Consider the following 16,473-nt stretch of genomic DNA (forward strand, 5'->3'; position numbering starts at 1 on the left):
ATTTAATTCTGAAAAATTTAGCTCGGGAACAGTACAGGTTAAACCTGGAATTTCCGACCATAACCTGATATATTTCTGCTGGACTAGATATACGGAGATGCAAAAGGAAAAAAATTCCTCCAGCCAAAGTAAAAGACTATAATAGAGCCAATGACATAGCAGTAATCGATTATTTGGAAGAGCATCTCGTCATTAGCACCAACAACGTTGAAAGCTTCTGGCAACAGTTTTGTTCTGCAGTTACGTTCTGCATTCAAAATTTCATACCATCAGAAAGACTGCAAATACACCATAAAAACTCCTGGATTACTCGGGAACAATACAAACCAAAAGAAAGATTAAGCGCCAGAGAAAGAAGCACAAAACATTCACTCCACAATTTATATAGCTAAAGCATGATCTGCAACGTAAAGTAAAACAAGCAAGAAGAAACTTTTTAGCGACAGTTTTCCATGAAGTTCTAGCGCTACATCAGTCAAAGTAAAAAGGAGATTCAGAAACTCAAAGTTGATGATAAAATTCTGGATGACCCAACTTCTATTGCCCAGACGTTCAATCAGTACATTCAATGTGTTTTTTCAACACGTGACGAATATAACCTGCCGAATGTTTCTCCTGTATTAGAAAATGATTTATATATAGATAGTCAAGGGGTTCTTGCCATGCTATTGGAGCTAGATAATGAGAAATCCACTGGCCCTGACGGACTGTCAAATGCATTTTTGAGGTGTTACGATCAACAAATGTCAAATGTTTTTACCACAATGTTTCACTTTTCAATCCCTTCTGGTGTCGTACCAGCTGACTGGCGTATAGCCCGTGTGGCGGCTGTCCATAAAGCCGGTGACCGGCTGCTTCCTAAAAATTACTCTCCGGTTTCTATTACTAGTAATTGTTGCAAGCTTTTGGAACACATAGTCGTGAGTTTCATTCAGGAACTTCTTACTAAAAGAATATTTTGTCTCCCTATCAGCCCGGTTTTCGGAAGGGTCTAGCTGCAACCACACAGCTAATTTCGACGGTACACGAGATATCGAGTGTACTTTACCAGTCTGGTCAAAGTGGCATACTGTTTTTAGACTTATCGAAAGCCTTCGATAGAGTGCCTCAAGGAAAATTATTGTATAAATTAGAGTGTATAGGGTTACCTTTGTACATTACTCAGTGGATTGCCTCGTACCAAGTTGATAGAAAGCAGTTTGTGGAAATTGATCATTGTCCGCCTAGTGCGCTGTCTCTTACTTCGGGTGTTCCAAAGGGGAGTGTCTTAGGTCCGCTACTGTTTCTTCTTTGTGTTAATGATTTGGTGGACGTAGTGCCTCATGATGCATCCATAAGAATGTTTGCTGATGATTATACTGTTTTTAAGAAAATATCATCCACAAATAATCATTTCTTGTTACAAAAAACTCTTTTGGCAATCGATGATTGGTGTATTCGTTGGGCTATGGCGCTGGTTAGGAGAGAACTGTACTTTTACGTGTAACAAAGAAACAAATGTCCTAGTTCTTCTTTTTTATCAGCTCCGTGACGAGCCTCTATTAGAAGTTTCCCAATATAAGTACTTAGGCGTGACTCTAACTAATAAGCTTGCTTGGTCGGAGCATATATTGGACATTTCTTCATCAGTTCTGCGGAAGCTGTGATTCCTTAAGAGAAAACTTAACACGCTCCAGTTAGTACCAAGATGTTAGCTTACAATGCATGCATTCAGTCAAAACTAGAGTATGCTGCTGAAGTTAGGGATCCCCATTACAAGAAGGATGTTATGCAACTCGAAAGAGTCCAAAGAAAGGCAATAAGATTTATTTTTCATAGATACAAAAGGCACGATTCGCCGTCCTTATTGATGCAGATGTACAATGCGCCAACTCTCGAGGTTTGCCGAATTATTGGTCGTCTTAGCTTTCTTCACAACTGTTTTGCCGGGAAAACTAAATTATTACTTCCCAATTGCATAAAACAGTTATCGACAAGGACAACTAGACAAAGCCATGAATCCTCTTTATCGCTAATTTTCGCTAGAACCAACGCACACAAGTAACCTTTTTTCCGCCGAACAGTGTCCGAATGGAATTCCTTGCCCCGACAGATTTTCGAATCCGCCCACTTCTTGAATGTGCTCGAGTCTCATATTGTAAACTTCGATGGTTGAACATTGCTACAGTCTTCGTTTTCTGTTGATTTTTGTTGTTGTTGATCTTCCTTTCATTATTGTATGTATACTTTGTAGCCAATCCTGCTAGGCCCAAATTACTGGCCTGCAGTATTGTTTAAATAAATAAATAAATAAATAAATATATATATAAATAATGCATCCCATAGCTGAACGCAAGTTTTGCGATTCAAAGGACAGTACAATGCGCTCTTCGAGTTCCAAAAATCAATCCCAGTATACAACGTGCGTGAGTTGGGCAATCTTATCTGCGTTTAGTCAGTGCAAAACTCTGGGCCGCATGCAACTTCGTAAAGAAGATCGCCGCAGCAGTTAGCGCAAACTGTTCTTGCTCATGTTTCCGAAGCATCAATGTGCCCGCCTGCTTTTCTTTTAAAAAATTCGATTATCAACTGAGGAAATTATCGCTTGCTGGCATTTTTCTTTCCTATCAACTAGGAGTGCTGAGTTGTAATTTGTCTAATAAAATGCGAATCCTGCCTGTCCCACACACCACAGTATATTCACTACCAGTCCTCTAGTAATTACTGGAAGCAAAAGCAAATGAAGTGTTTAGGTTGCTTTCAAGGAGTGAAAACTAAGCGCACGCTATGCAGTCACAGGCATTATCACTAAAAAAATGCGCCTTTTATATTGTCATGTGACCTTAGTGATCCATGTTAACAGGTAAGAAGCGATCACGGGAAAAGGTAAACAAGTGCACGTGTCAATATGTATGAAAATGACTCTACATCCGCGCAATCGATTCGTAAACTGCACGTTGCGGAGGAAAACGTCGTACCTCATTCTTATCAGGGTAACTCAGCTGCTTTCCGTTCGCTAATTTTCGAAAATCCTTCGGTCACATCGCAGCGATGGCGGCAACGCCGCAGATTTATCCAACTGGTAACGCATAGTGCTTCGAAGGCGAGTAGCAGGAACAAATAAATACGGCAGCGCCCATTACACGATGACCGTCGACGGTAATTCGATTTGCATTAAAGCAATGTAGTCTCACATCCTCACGTTTGCTTAGAACATATAACTACCATTCTGATAGTTGCGCTTTTGGCGTTACACTCATACACTGTCTCCGATATCGACCCACTTTGCTGTAGATATATATATGACACTTGCCTGCTAAGATCAACCGTGAGGATGGCGACATGGCGATGACTGTATAACGACAACAAAGTGACGAGAATGGAATGACGAAGGAACGGCGGTGATGGAAGGACAAAGGCGTTATGATGACGACGCATGATAGCACTGAGATCACGATTGTGAAATGAAAATGATAAAACGACTACCGCGCGACGATAACGGCGTGTGTACGAAGTGTATGAGTGTATGGCTTCGACGACGCAACGATGATAATGGCTTGGAACTTCTGAAAAATAATGATTTCATGACGACCGTATGATTACGTTAACATAACGAAGATGCAGTGAAGACGAAAGAACGAAGACGGCCTAATGAAGACCATGGGATGAGGTTTCGGTGAAATGGCAGCGCGGCGCCAACGGCATGAACACAACGGTGTGACGTCGACTGTATGACGATTGCGCAACGAGGAATGTAGGAGAAGAGTTGGGGAACGAAGTTAAGATGAAGTCGATGCAACGACCGATGAAAGAAATACGCCGGCGTAGCGACGACGGTACGGCAAGGAATGTGTTCACACGGCTGTAGGACGATGGTAGTAACAATAGGGCGACGACAATTGCATGGCAACGCCTATATCACGAAGTTGTTATGACGATGAGGGTGTGACGACGACGGCAACAGGATAATCAGATGTCAAAGCTGGAAGGACGATGATGCCACCGCCACGTCGGCTGGTGAAGCTGCAATGACGGCAATGGAAGGATCGCGTCGGATGAATGATAACGATTCAACAACCATGACGCCATAAAGGACACAAGCACATAGATTATACACCAAGCTTCTAGAGAACTTGGCTCACTGGGTTGGTGTTGAAGGTGGGGTGATAACGGCATAGCGAGAGCCAGATCTCTACAGATCCCGTGGAAGATGTACACTGAACAGCAACATGACATCCGTGATCTGGCGGAGCTGTTGACTATGTTGCCTTGAGATCAGCGAAGAAATTATTGAATCTTGTAGCCACGCTGGTATGACCCAATAATTTATATGGAAAGGAAAATGTAGCGTGGTTAATTTCCGTGAAAAATTGAAGAAAACTAAGTTGGTAGAGAATGGCTCATTGAAGACCGAGTGGCACATGCGCAGAGCTTCAAGTCAGCGTGAAAGAGATTACTTGAACAGTGCGGTACATATCTATTCGACATACCCAGTCTCGCTACCCCAGTGACCCTTGTTGACGTCAGGGATTCTTTGCAGAGCGACACACATAGACATGCAGTCAGCGACCCAAGTTCTCCCAACGACTGGTTTTGAACCCTATTCCCTTAGCACAGCAGCCCGACCCGCTAACCCTTCGACCATGGACTACCCTAGATGCCCAAGTTCGCGGTAAAATAGATAGATAGATAGATAGATAGATAGATAGATAGATAGATAGATAGATAGATAGATAGATAGATAGATAGACAGACAGTTGACAGATAGATAGATAGATAGATAGATAGATAGATAGATAGATAGATAGAATGATAGATAGATAGATAGATAGATAGATAGATAGATAGATAGATAGATAGATAGATAGATAGATAGATAGATAGATAGATAGATGAAAAGTGTGTGCAACACCCAATTATTGCTAGCTCCTCGCATGTGCCAGGAATCCCAGTTTTCTACCTTGTGAGAAAACCTGAGCGCTCCACATCAGTACAGGGGAATAGCAATGTGTAGCCTTTCCGCATAAGGCAGAATAAGTTTATGGTACCGAACAAGATCGTGTACTGGTTCAGCGCTGTGAATCGTATCGCGGATCGTTTTCAATTTTTATGTCTCGGAACGGCAACTGAATCGGAAGTAAATCGGATATTACACCAAACGAACCGAACCGAGCCGGTATTTCTTTAGGTTCGACACCCTTATACTCAGCGCGTCTTTCGTTGCAAGCAACAAACTCACGTGATGAAGTCCTTGGAGTAGGAAGTATTCCTAAACTACCATTCTTCTTCTTTAGCGAATAGTGTACTACTATGAAGAATTGCCAGCAGTCTCTTGTTATCTATGCATGAAAGTGTTTGTGAGCGTTGAAAGTTAATGTAGTCTGATGCTGCGCTAGGCCAATCAGGCACCACGGCATTTTATTCTCTATTTGCAGGCACAAGCACTTTGCAAACAACAGCGAATGCCTTCTTTGCGAATGTGGCCAAACCAGCTGCGCTGTTGGTAGAACGTGCCACTGCAGAGATGGTGTCGTGTACCAAACGAACAACCCTATCAATTGCGAAAAGTCGCGACTGGAATGTTTCAGAAGGCCACGAAGGAAACACCATTTTCGGTATGAATTTACACTTTTCTTCCTTCATGTCTCTAATCTTGCTAAAACAGATGCTATAATGTACCTCAACATAGAAATTTTAACTCGGTTCTTTATATTTCGGCATTTGAGCGCATGCTGGCGTTTCTTACTGTGCGATTAAATTTTGCATGCTGTTCATATATGGTTCGCATATTTTCAGAATGTAACAACACTTTTTACATTGCTGCGGCTCCTCTCTTATTTATACTTGATGTCATACCGGAGTCAAATCCCTCGTATCGTTCGTAGCTGGCCTATCATTTCACGCACTGGTAATTTCGCGGCAACTCACAATTCAAACTAATTGCACCGAAAATACAACCTACTCAGTTTGTTTTTGTTTTCAGTCAAGCACAATATTTGCATATAGAAAGCTCAGGTTAAAAATTGTATTTGGAAACCCCTGTTTTATTTTTCACTCGCCTTTGCAATAAAGAAAGACGCTTGGTATCAGAACCCTTGTGTACGTGAAATATATTGATGTGCATATTTGAATAATAAAAGTTTCATTGGTAGCATCATCATGATCAGCCTATTTTATATCCACTATAGGACCAAGGCATCTCCCTGTGGTCTCCAATTACCCCTATCCTGCGCCAACGGATTCCAACTAGCGCCCGCGAATTTCCTAATTTCACCGCCCCACCAAGTCTTCTGCCGTCCTCGACAGCGCTCCTTTTTTCTTGGTACCCATTCTTTAACCCTACTCGTCCACCGGTTGTCTCGCCTGCGCATTACATGACCCAGCCAGCTCAATTTTTCTCTCTTAAGGTAAACTAGAATATCGGCTACACCCGTTTGCTTACTTATGCAAACCGCTCTCTTTGTCTCTTAACGTTATCCCTAGTGTCCTTCGTTCCATCGCTCTTTGCGCGGTCCTTAACTTGTTCTCAAACTTTGTCAGTCTGCAAGTTTTTGCCCCATATGTCAGCACCGGTAAAATACACTGATGTTCACCTTCCTTTTCAGTGATAATGGTAAGCTTCCAGTCCGGAATTGACAATGTCTGCCGCATGTGCTCCAACCCATTTTTATTTTTCTGTAAACTTCCTTCTCATGGTGAGGATTCCCTGCGATTATGTGACCTACGTAAACGTACTCCTTCACAGACTCTAGAGACTGACTGGCAATCCCGCACTCTTGTTCCCTAGCCCGGCTGTTCCCCATTATCTTTGTCTTCTACATTTTAATCTTCAACACCACCCTTATACTGTCTCTGTTAATGTCCTCAATCATTTGTTGTAACTGCTGAACAAAAAATTTCATCTGCAAACCGAAGGTTGCTGAGATATTCGCCGTCGATCCTTACCCCTAAGCCTTCCCAGTTTAGTTACTTGCATACTTCTTCCAAGCCCGTAGTGAATAGCGTTGGGGATATTGTGTCTCCTTCTGTGACCCCTTTCTTTATAGGTATCTTCCTACTTTTTCTGTGTAAAATTAAAGCAGCTGTCGGATCTCTGTAGACATTTTCCACAATATTTACGTAAGTACCCTGTACTCCTTGATTACGCAATGCCTCTATGACTGTTGGATTCTGTACTGAATCAAATGCCTTTTCGTAATCTATGAAAGCCATATAGATATGATGATCGTACTCTGCAGATTTCTCGATTACCTGAATGAAGACATGGATCTGATCCATTGTAGTGTATTCCTTCCTGAAACCTGCCTGTTCCCATGGTTGACTAAAGTCCAATGTGCCCCTTATTCTATTGTACATGATCTTTGTCATTATTTTGTATAATACGGGAAGTAATGTAATGGTCCTATAATTTTTCACTTCTTTAATGTCTCCCTTTTTTGTGGATTAGTATAATGTTTCCATTCTTCCAGTTTTCTGGAACCCTTGAAGTCGATACACACTTCGAATAGAGAGCCGCAAGTTTTTCAATTATGGTTCCTCTATCTTTGATAAAATTGACTGTTATTCTATCTTGTCCTTCCGCTTTTCCCCGTTTCATGCCCACTGGCCTCATCGCTAGTTATAGGAGGAGTCTCTGCAACTTGATCCATACTGCTTCTAATGGGACAGACAGACAGACAGACAGACAGACAGACAGACAGACAGACAGACAGACAGACAGACAGACAGACAGACAGACAGACAGACAGACAGACAGACAGACAGACAGACAGACAGACAGACAGACAGACAGACAGACAGACAGACAGACAGATAGATAGATAGATAGATAGATAGATAGATAGATAGATAGATAGATAGATAGATAGATAGATAGATAGATAGATAGATAGATAGATAGATAGATAGATAGATAGATAGATAGATAGATAGACAGACAGACAGACAGACAGACAGACAGACAGACAGACAGACAGACAGACAGACAGACAGACAGACAGACAGACAGACAGACAGACAGACAGACAGACAGACAGACAGACAGACAGACAGACAGACAGACAGACAGACAGATAGATAGATAGATAGATAGATAGATAGATAGATAGATAGATAGATAGATAGATAGATAGATAGATAGATGGATGGATGGATGGATGGATGGATGGATGGATGGATGGATGGATGGATGGATGGATGGATGGATGGATGGATGGATGGATGGATGGATAGATAGATAGATAGATAGATAGATAGATAGATAGATAGATAGATAGATAGATAGATAGATAGATAGACAGACAGACAGACAGACAGACAGACAGACAGACAGACAGACAGACAGACAGACAGACGGACAGACAGACAGACAGACAGACAGACAGACAGACAGACAGACAGACAGACAGACCGACAGACAGACAGACAGACAGACCGACAGACAGACAGAGACAGAGACAGACAGACAGACAGGCAGTTGACAGATAGATAGATAGATAGATCGATAGATAGATAGATAGATAGATAGATAGATAGATAGATAGATAGATAGATAGATAGATAGATAGATAGATAGATAGATAGATAGATAGATAGATAGACTGACAGACAGACAGACAGGCAGTTGACAGATAGATAGATAGATAGATAGATAGATAGATAGATAGATAGATAGATAGATAGATAGATAGATAGATAGATAGATAGATAGATAGATAGATGAAAAGTGTGTGCAACACCCAATTATTGCTAGCTCCTCGCATGTGCCAGGAATCCCAGTTTTCTACCTTGTGAGAAAACCTGAGCGCTCCACATCAGTACAGGGGAATAGCAATGTGTAGCCTTTCCGCATAGTGCAGAATAAGTTTATGGTACCCATTAAAATCGTGTACTGGTTCAGCGCTGTGAATCGTATCGCGGATCGTTTTCAATTTTTATGTCTCGGAACGGCAACTGAATCGGAAGTAAATCGGATATTACACCAAACGAACCGAACCGAGCCGGTATTTTTTAGGTTTGACACCCTTATACTCAGCGCGTCTTTCGTTGCAAGCAACACACTCACGTGATGAAGTCCTTGGAGCAGGAAGTATTCCTAAACTACCATTCTTCTTCTTTAGCGAATAGTGTACTACTATGAAGAATTGCCAGCAGTCTGTTGTTATCTATGCATGAAAGTGTTTGTGATCGTTCAAAGTTATTGTAGTCTGATGCTGCGCTAGGCCAATCAGGCGCCACGACATTTTATTCTCTATTTGCAGGCACAAGCACTTTGCAAACAACAGCGAATGCCTTCTTTGCGAATGTGGCCAAACCAGCTGCGCTGTTGGTAGAACGTGCCACTGCAGAGATGGTGTCGTGTACCAAACGAACAACCCTATCAATTGCGTAAGGTCGCGACTGGAATGTTTCAGAAGGCCACGAAGGAAACACCATTTTCGGTATGAATTTACACTTTTCTTTTTTCATGTCTCTAATCTTGCTAAAACAGATAAATTAATGTACCTCAAAATAGAAATGTTAACTCGGTTCTTTAAATTTCGGAATTTGAGCGCATGCTGGCGTTTTTTACTGTGCGATTAAATTTTGCATGTTGTTCATATATGGTTCGCATATTTTCATAATGTAATAACACTTTTTACATTGCTGCGGCTCCTCTTTTATTTACACTTGATGTCAATACCGGAGTTAAATCCCTCGTATCGTTCATAGCTGGCCTATCATTTCACGCATTCGGAATTTCATTGGGATCTCACAATTCCAGCTAATTGCAGGGAAAATACAACCTACTCTGTTTGTTTTCGTTTTCAGTCAAGCACAATATTTGCATATAGAAAGCTTAGGTTAAAAATTGTATTTGGAAACCCCTGTTTTATTTTTCTCTCGACTTTGCAATAACGAAAGACGCTTGGTATTAGAAGCCTTGTGTACGTGAAATATATGGATGTGCATATTTGAATAATAAAAGTTGCATTGGTAGCATCATCATGATCAGCCTATTTTATATCCACTATAGGACCAAGGCATCTCCCTGTGGTCTCCAATTACCCCTGTCCTGCGCCAACGGATTCCAACTAGCGCCCGCGAATTTCCTAATTTCATCGCCCCACCTAGTCTTCTGCCGTCCTCGACAGCGCTTCTTTTTTCTTGGTACCCATTCTGTAACCCTACTCGTCCACCGGTTGTCTAGCCTGCTCATTACATGACCCAGCCAGCTCAATTTTTCTCTCTTAAGGTAAACTAGAATATCGGCTACACCCGTTTGCTTACTTATGCAAACCGCTCTCTTTGTCTCTTAACGTTATCCCTAGTGTCCTTCGTTCCATCGCTCTTTGCGCGGTCCTTAACTTGTTCTCAAACTTTGTCAGTCTGCAAGTTTTTGCCCCATATGTCAGCACCGGTAAAATACACTAATGTTCACCTTCCTTTTCAGTGATAATGGTAAGCTTCCAGTCCGTAGTTGACAATGTCTGCCGTATCTGCTCCAACCCATTTTTATTCTTCTGTAAACTTCCTTCTCATGGTCAGGATTCCCTGTGATTATGTGACCTACGTAAACGTACTCCTTCACAGACTCTAGAGACTGACTGGCAATCCCGCACTCTTGTTCCCTAGCCCGGCTGTTCCCCATTATCTTTGTCTTCTGCATTTTAATCTTCAACACCACCCTTATACTGTCTCTGCTAATGTCCTCAATCATTTGTTGTAACTGCTGAACAAAAAATTTCATCTGCAAACCAAAGGTTGCTGACATATTCGCCGTCGATCCTTCCTCCTAAGCCTTCCCAGTTTAATTAATTGCATACTTCTTCCAAGCACGTAGTGAATAGCGTTGGGGATATTGTGTCTCCTTCTGTGACCCCTTTCTTTATACGTATCTTCCTACTTTTTCTGTGTAAAATTAAAGCAGCTGTCGGATCTCTGTAGACATTTTCCACAATATTTACGTAAATGCCCTGTACTCCTTGATTACGCAATGCCTCTATGACTGTTCGTATCTGTACTGAATCAAATGGCTTTTCGTAATCTATGAAAGGCATATCGATATGTTGATCGTACTCTGCAGATTTCTCGATTACCTGAATGAAGACATGGATCTGATCCATTGTAGTGTATTCCTTCCTGAAACCTGCCTGTTCCCTTGGTTGACTAAAGTCCAATGTTTCCCTTATTCTATTGTACATGATCTTTGTCATTGTTTTGTATAATACGGGAAGTAATCTAATGGTCCTATAATTTTTCACTTCTTTAATGTCTCCCTTTTTTGTGGATTACTATAATGTTTCCATTCTTCCAGTTTTCTGCAACCCTTGAAGTCGATAGACACTTCGAATAGAGAGCCGCCAGTTTTTCAATTATGGTTCCTCCATCTTTGATAAAATCGACTGTTATTCCATCTTGTCTTGCCGCTTTTCACCGTTTCATGCCCACTGGCCTCATCGCTAGTTATAGGAGGAGTATCTGCAGCTTGATCCATACTGCTTCTAATGGGACTATCATGGCTCCTTTGAGTCACTTTTTTTTTCAAATATACGCTCTATACGCGCATACCGAAGCCGTGCGAGCAGTGGCAATCATCAAAGCTCCAGGGCATTACCTGCACGCGATAAAGCAATCGGCCCTGGTTGTGCCCGCCCCTAAGAGCACCGCATGCATAGCTTCAAAAAATTTCCTACGAAATATTGCAACCCTTGAAGTAGGTTGCAGGGCGTTAGATGCAAATCTCAGTTGCACATGTCAGTTGCCCGGCGATTCTAGACCGATGATGAGGCCGCAAGTTTTTGTGAGATGGCCGCCGTATTGAACTCATAACTTCGAGGCCTAGTTGACCATGCGGCTAATTATGTGCCCCAAAAAGAGAACGGCCGCCGTAAACGATATGTTGCGCGAACCCGCATTCAGTGCTTTGCACGGGCAGTATGTGCCCGTGGTTTGTTCAGCAGTCGCTCAGCGTACAGACTCACATGTTGCCTTCGTAAGTGCCTCTACGGCAGATCGACCTCTACGAGGCGCCAAACAGGATACGAATTTTGCGTCGAATCGTAGAGCACCTACTGCAGGCTATCGGCTCTACAGGCATCAAAAACTCGAAACGCGTCCATCAGACATCAGAAAGAATGCCGCTCCTTCTGCAGCGTGCGCTTCTGCAAGCGTTGTTCTGTCATGCGTGCCCTTCTCCAGCACACCTTGTTTGTTCCAAAGTGAGGGGTAGAATGCAAGCCCCCCCCCCCCCCCCTCCTTTCAGCTGGGCGCACGGCAAGTTCGCCACCTAGATTTAAGCATCTTGAAAGGTGACGAAATGATGTCATGATGTCATGCGTATATTGCCATACAACGGTAACACTCACAAATACGCTTCGGCGAAAATATTTCTCTGTTTTGCTTAATTCAACATAAGGAATACAGCGGGCAAAAGGAGTCTGAATAGTAAGCCGGCGTTGCAAGTAGAATGATGATTGAGGTATTACGTACGTTTCCCCAACAGACTGTCACTTCCCCATTTTTGCTAAGAAACTCGCACAGTTTCACAAGTGACGAAAAGCAGTATTCTTCAAGGACGCTCTTCATAGAATGATTGTTCTTACGAAGCTCAGAGCCGACTTTTTAATACGAAGCGGCTGCTTCTCTGGATGACACATTGCTTTAGAGTCGGTGCCATCGAATAGAATGGCCGAGCCAAGATACCTTTCTGATGGCGCGGCGGTGACCGCGTTCACAGAGGACAACACCATTTCTAAGTATTCGAGAGCCGTTAATCGAGTGCGTACGCCAGCTGTATGTGCAGCGTAATATTTCACCGTCTTTGTAGAAGTGCTACAACATTGTGCACTACAGCACGCTTTTAATGGCTAGAATTTTACTCTTGTCAATACAATTGATACAGGAAAAACAAGGCCTCCAGTGGTGGGTGTGCTAAGTGCGAATGTCCCAATGGTGAGCAGGAGTGCAAAGGTTACAAAGCGAAATGTGACTGCTTTGACGGAATTCTTTACTATAAGGGCAGCAGCTGGTGCGCTAAGAACGAAGAAGACTGCGATCGACCGGACTGGTGAGTCGTGCAAGTGTCAAATATTCATGACTGTTAGCAATCGCTCTTGTGTCACAATAAGAAACTTATATCGGTGCTAAATTATGATGTTGGATAACATACCTACCGTTCTCTAACTTGTATTCTTTCCTTATATGTAATCTCATTTGTACCATAAGTTTTTTGAAGCAATCCACAAAATATTCATGAAGAGGCATATGTGACATACAACAAAACCGACGTACCAAGTATTTCAATTTCGGTGCGACATTTACGCAGGTGCCTGTAGAAAGTCACAGACGCAAACTTTCGTCAGAAGCCACTACGCTTAGTGCGGTCAGTTTATCAAACTGTACAAAAAAAGGGCTTATGGATTCAGCAGTTCTTGTCAGCTAGAATAGAGGGCTCTCATAAAGTTTGCATATGAGTTTCTGCTCAATGTACGACGCAACCACCCCCTACAGGCCGTGAAACAGCTGTGCGATCCACTGTGTATACTGAACAATACCAATAGCGTTTCTTGTTCGCAGAAAAGGAATATGCTAAGGCGTATAATTTTTTTTTCTCATATGAAATACACGGGATATGCAAAGACCCATAGCCAATAAACAACGTGGCATGCTATGTGCATCACTCACCGTCATTATGGCGCATTTCTGCCGATATTTACTCGTATGTTGCGCAACTATATTTCCAGAAATATTATCCGCATGTCGTAACTAAGAGCGAACCCTCCCCCTCTCCCACGTATACTTTTTTTTTGTTCCCACGCGTACGCTGTCACCACGTAGAGTGACCCCGCGTAGGTTCAGTAAGCGCCGACGCCTTCTTCCAGCCACATTAAAACTACTGACGTTGTCTTGGTGCACATCATAATGAAGCCACCATACGAACTGCTAACGAATGCTAAATATCCAGTACACGCTAACGGCACCCTCGAGTACTCAATAAACTCGACCTTTACAGATTTCTGAAAACTCACAACATTAATTTCGCGAAAGAAAGCTGCTGCATAGCCCCTCTTGTGATGACTGTCGACACGAAGGCTTTAGCAATGGATCAACATTGCGACGCAGCCTCCGTCGAAACGAGTTACGTGTAAAGTGCGTACTGCAGCGGGATCCCTGTTCGCGTTTCCCAAAGGACACTGGGCGCCATCTAGCGCTGCCGCCACGAATCCCGCGGGTGGCCTCCGAAGTTAATGGCGGTCAGTGCGCGCGAACGTTCAGAAACACTTCATGCGGCGACCGCGCACCTTCGTCACACTTCCGACGCGACAGCGCTGGCCTACCCGAGTCGCAGAAGATCCGGCGTCGGCGTCCCACGTCGCCTGTGGTTCATGCAGAGCGTTGGCCGTATTCTCAAACGTTCGCCTTCCGCAAAAGTTTCGCGGCCGCGATAGTCACGTTCAATAAATCAAGTGACTGCCTACCCATGACGTCAGCGTGCACTACCAATGCTCGCTGTTGAACGCTTCACATCGCATGAGAGAGCGCACCGTGCGAGTGCAGAGCCGCCCGGGTGTGTCGTTTTCGAGTGTTAGAGGCCACAGTACGGGTTCTGCGCACTGACATCGGTTTGTTACGGCTGCTTTAGGTAAAATAAATTCAATACAGGAGTGTGACTTATCTTATTTTACATGAATTAACAAATTTCGCCGTGATACAATGCGTGTAAGGCGCCACCCATGAGGCTACTATAAACAACCACCTACCTTTTCTCTACTACACTCCACCACCAACCGAACGCCACAAGACGCCAAGAGACGTGTTCGTTGGTTCAATATATGTCGAGAGCACCCATCGACACCATGACGTTAAAATGGCATAGGCCGCAACTACTAGACGGCTCTGTTTACTTTCCGGTTTTGCTAATGGCATCTTCGACTGGTCGCCTTCATCCCCCGAAGCAGAGTCGGGCAGATCCGGCGTTCCCCGAGCTCATAGGTAGAGGCCAAGCGCACAAGCCAAACATGCGACTGGCTCTAGGAGGAGGAAACGGCAGATGCGAAACCACGTGACTACTGCCAACGTCCGAGTCTCGCCCGTGGTTTCGCCTATTCGAAGCTCCCGGCGCTGCCGGGAAAACAGGCGGACACGCCGGCGGGACGAGCGCTCGCCGAGACGCCAGCATGCAGTGGCCTGCGTTACGGTGGGCCGTCGCCCACAGCAGCGACGCGGCGCTGCGATGACGGTTCAAGTGCGACGACTGCTCTGACGACTGGGCTCGTAGGGCCTCAGGGCGATTGAAGATCGACACAAATCCAAACTAACCAGCCGAAGACTACGCCACTCCAAAAACGCTCAGAAAAAATCAGCGCACGCCGTTCGCGCAGGAGGATAGTTTTAAGCACGGCGAACATGTCCGAGCAAGGAACAAATCGTCAAACCACGCTAACCTAACCAAGCAGGCCCTGCATGTAGCGCAAGAATGTTACTGAAGAAATTGAATTATTCTAGGTGAAAGATGCCGCAAAAATCGTAAAGTACAACTTGCACACAGCCTACAGACATGATAGCATCGGACTGTAATTTGAATATGCGAGAAAACATAATTATGCTGTGCGGAAACTTAGAACACAACCCCCTTTCACCAATGTCAAAGGCCATAAAGCAGCGCATCCGGTTCATTGCAAGAGCTCCAGATGGCGCTCGCCTCCACCACAGCACGGCCCACGCAAGAGACCGCACTTCTACCAGAAAGATCGGCTTCGTGCATAGCGTTCGTTGCCAGCGTTTGCCGGTGAACATTACCGTTACATAAGCTACACTTGCCTGGAAGCGTGAGAAGCGGTCAGAAATCTTTGAATGTTCCCGCGTTCCCCTCTTTAAGGCGAAACTTAAGCGTCCTCCAAACTTCTTTAATCATCCTTGGGCAGTTCACGGAATTTCGGGGGGATATCTACGTGTGCATGTTTGTAGTAGTATATTTATTTATTTATTTATTTATTTATTTATTTATTTATACAATACTGCAGGCCCGAATGGGGGCCCAAGCAGGAAGTCAGAATACATTAATATTTACATATGCAGGTATAATATATACATACACATATGAAAAAGAAATACAAAAGCAATGCTACGTATGTAAATATCAGAAAAAGATGTAAGCGAGTACTAAGTAAGATTAAGAGCAGGTAGACTCAAGGAAGACAACTTGACAAACATTAGATCAGTATCACACGCATATATGAGCACTTGCAACCACTATCGCGAGAGGAGGGGGGGGGGGGGGGAGTACCAGAAGTTGAACGAGGAAAGTGTGGAAAGTATCAAACAAAATTCACGTTTAGAAGAAGAAAAGGAAAACAGTAACAAGGCTTACCGCAATGGCAATGCCTTTAATAAGAAATACACATGCGTTCAATAGAATCGGTGTTTATAAATTGAGATAATTGCAGGCTGTTCCAATCTGTTACAGTGCGCGGGTAGAAGGAAAACTTAGGTTAGTTCGGGTGTTATAAGGTG

The 16,473-nt window shown here is 43.5% G+C and overlaps 1 protein-coding gene across 9 annotated transcripts in view; it reads left to right on the forward strand.

The window, feature by feature from the left end:
• LOC126538680 (kielin/chordin-like protein) overlaps positions 1–16,473 on the forward strand; it is a 64,803-nt gene that overhangs the window by 17,725 nt on the left and 30,605 nt on the right. For 4 of the 9 annotated variants that reach the window (XM_072289799.1, XM_072289801.1, XM_072289796.1 and 1 more), the window contains exons 5-7: positions 5,415–5,594; positions 9,240–9,419; positions 12,863–13,027. The exons of 1 other annotated variant lie outside the window; for it this stretch is intronic. In XM_072289799.1, coding sequence (XP_072145900.1) covers positions 5,415–5,594; positions 9,240–9,419; positions 12,863–13,027 — 525 coding nt within the window. The remainder of the gene's footprint in view (positions 1–5,414; positions 5,595–9,239; positions 9,420–12,862; positions 13,028–16,473) is intronic. 4 more of the 9 variants (XM_072289802.1, XM_072289798.1, XM_072289800.1 and 1 more) reach the window with 3 other exon arrangements.

Source organism: Dermacentor andersoni, chromosome 8, assembly GCF_023375885.2.
Source record: "Dermacentor andersoni chromosome 8, qqDerAnde1_hic_scaffold, whole genome shotgun sequence".
Taxonomy (NCBI): domain Eukaryota; kingdom Metazoa; phylum Arthropoda; class Arachnida; order Ixodida; family Ixodidae; genus Dermacentor; species Dermacentor andersoni.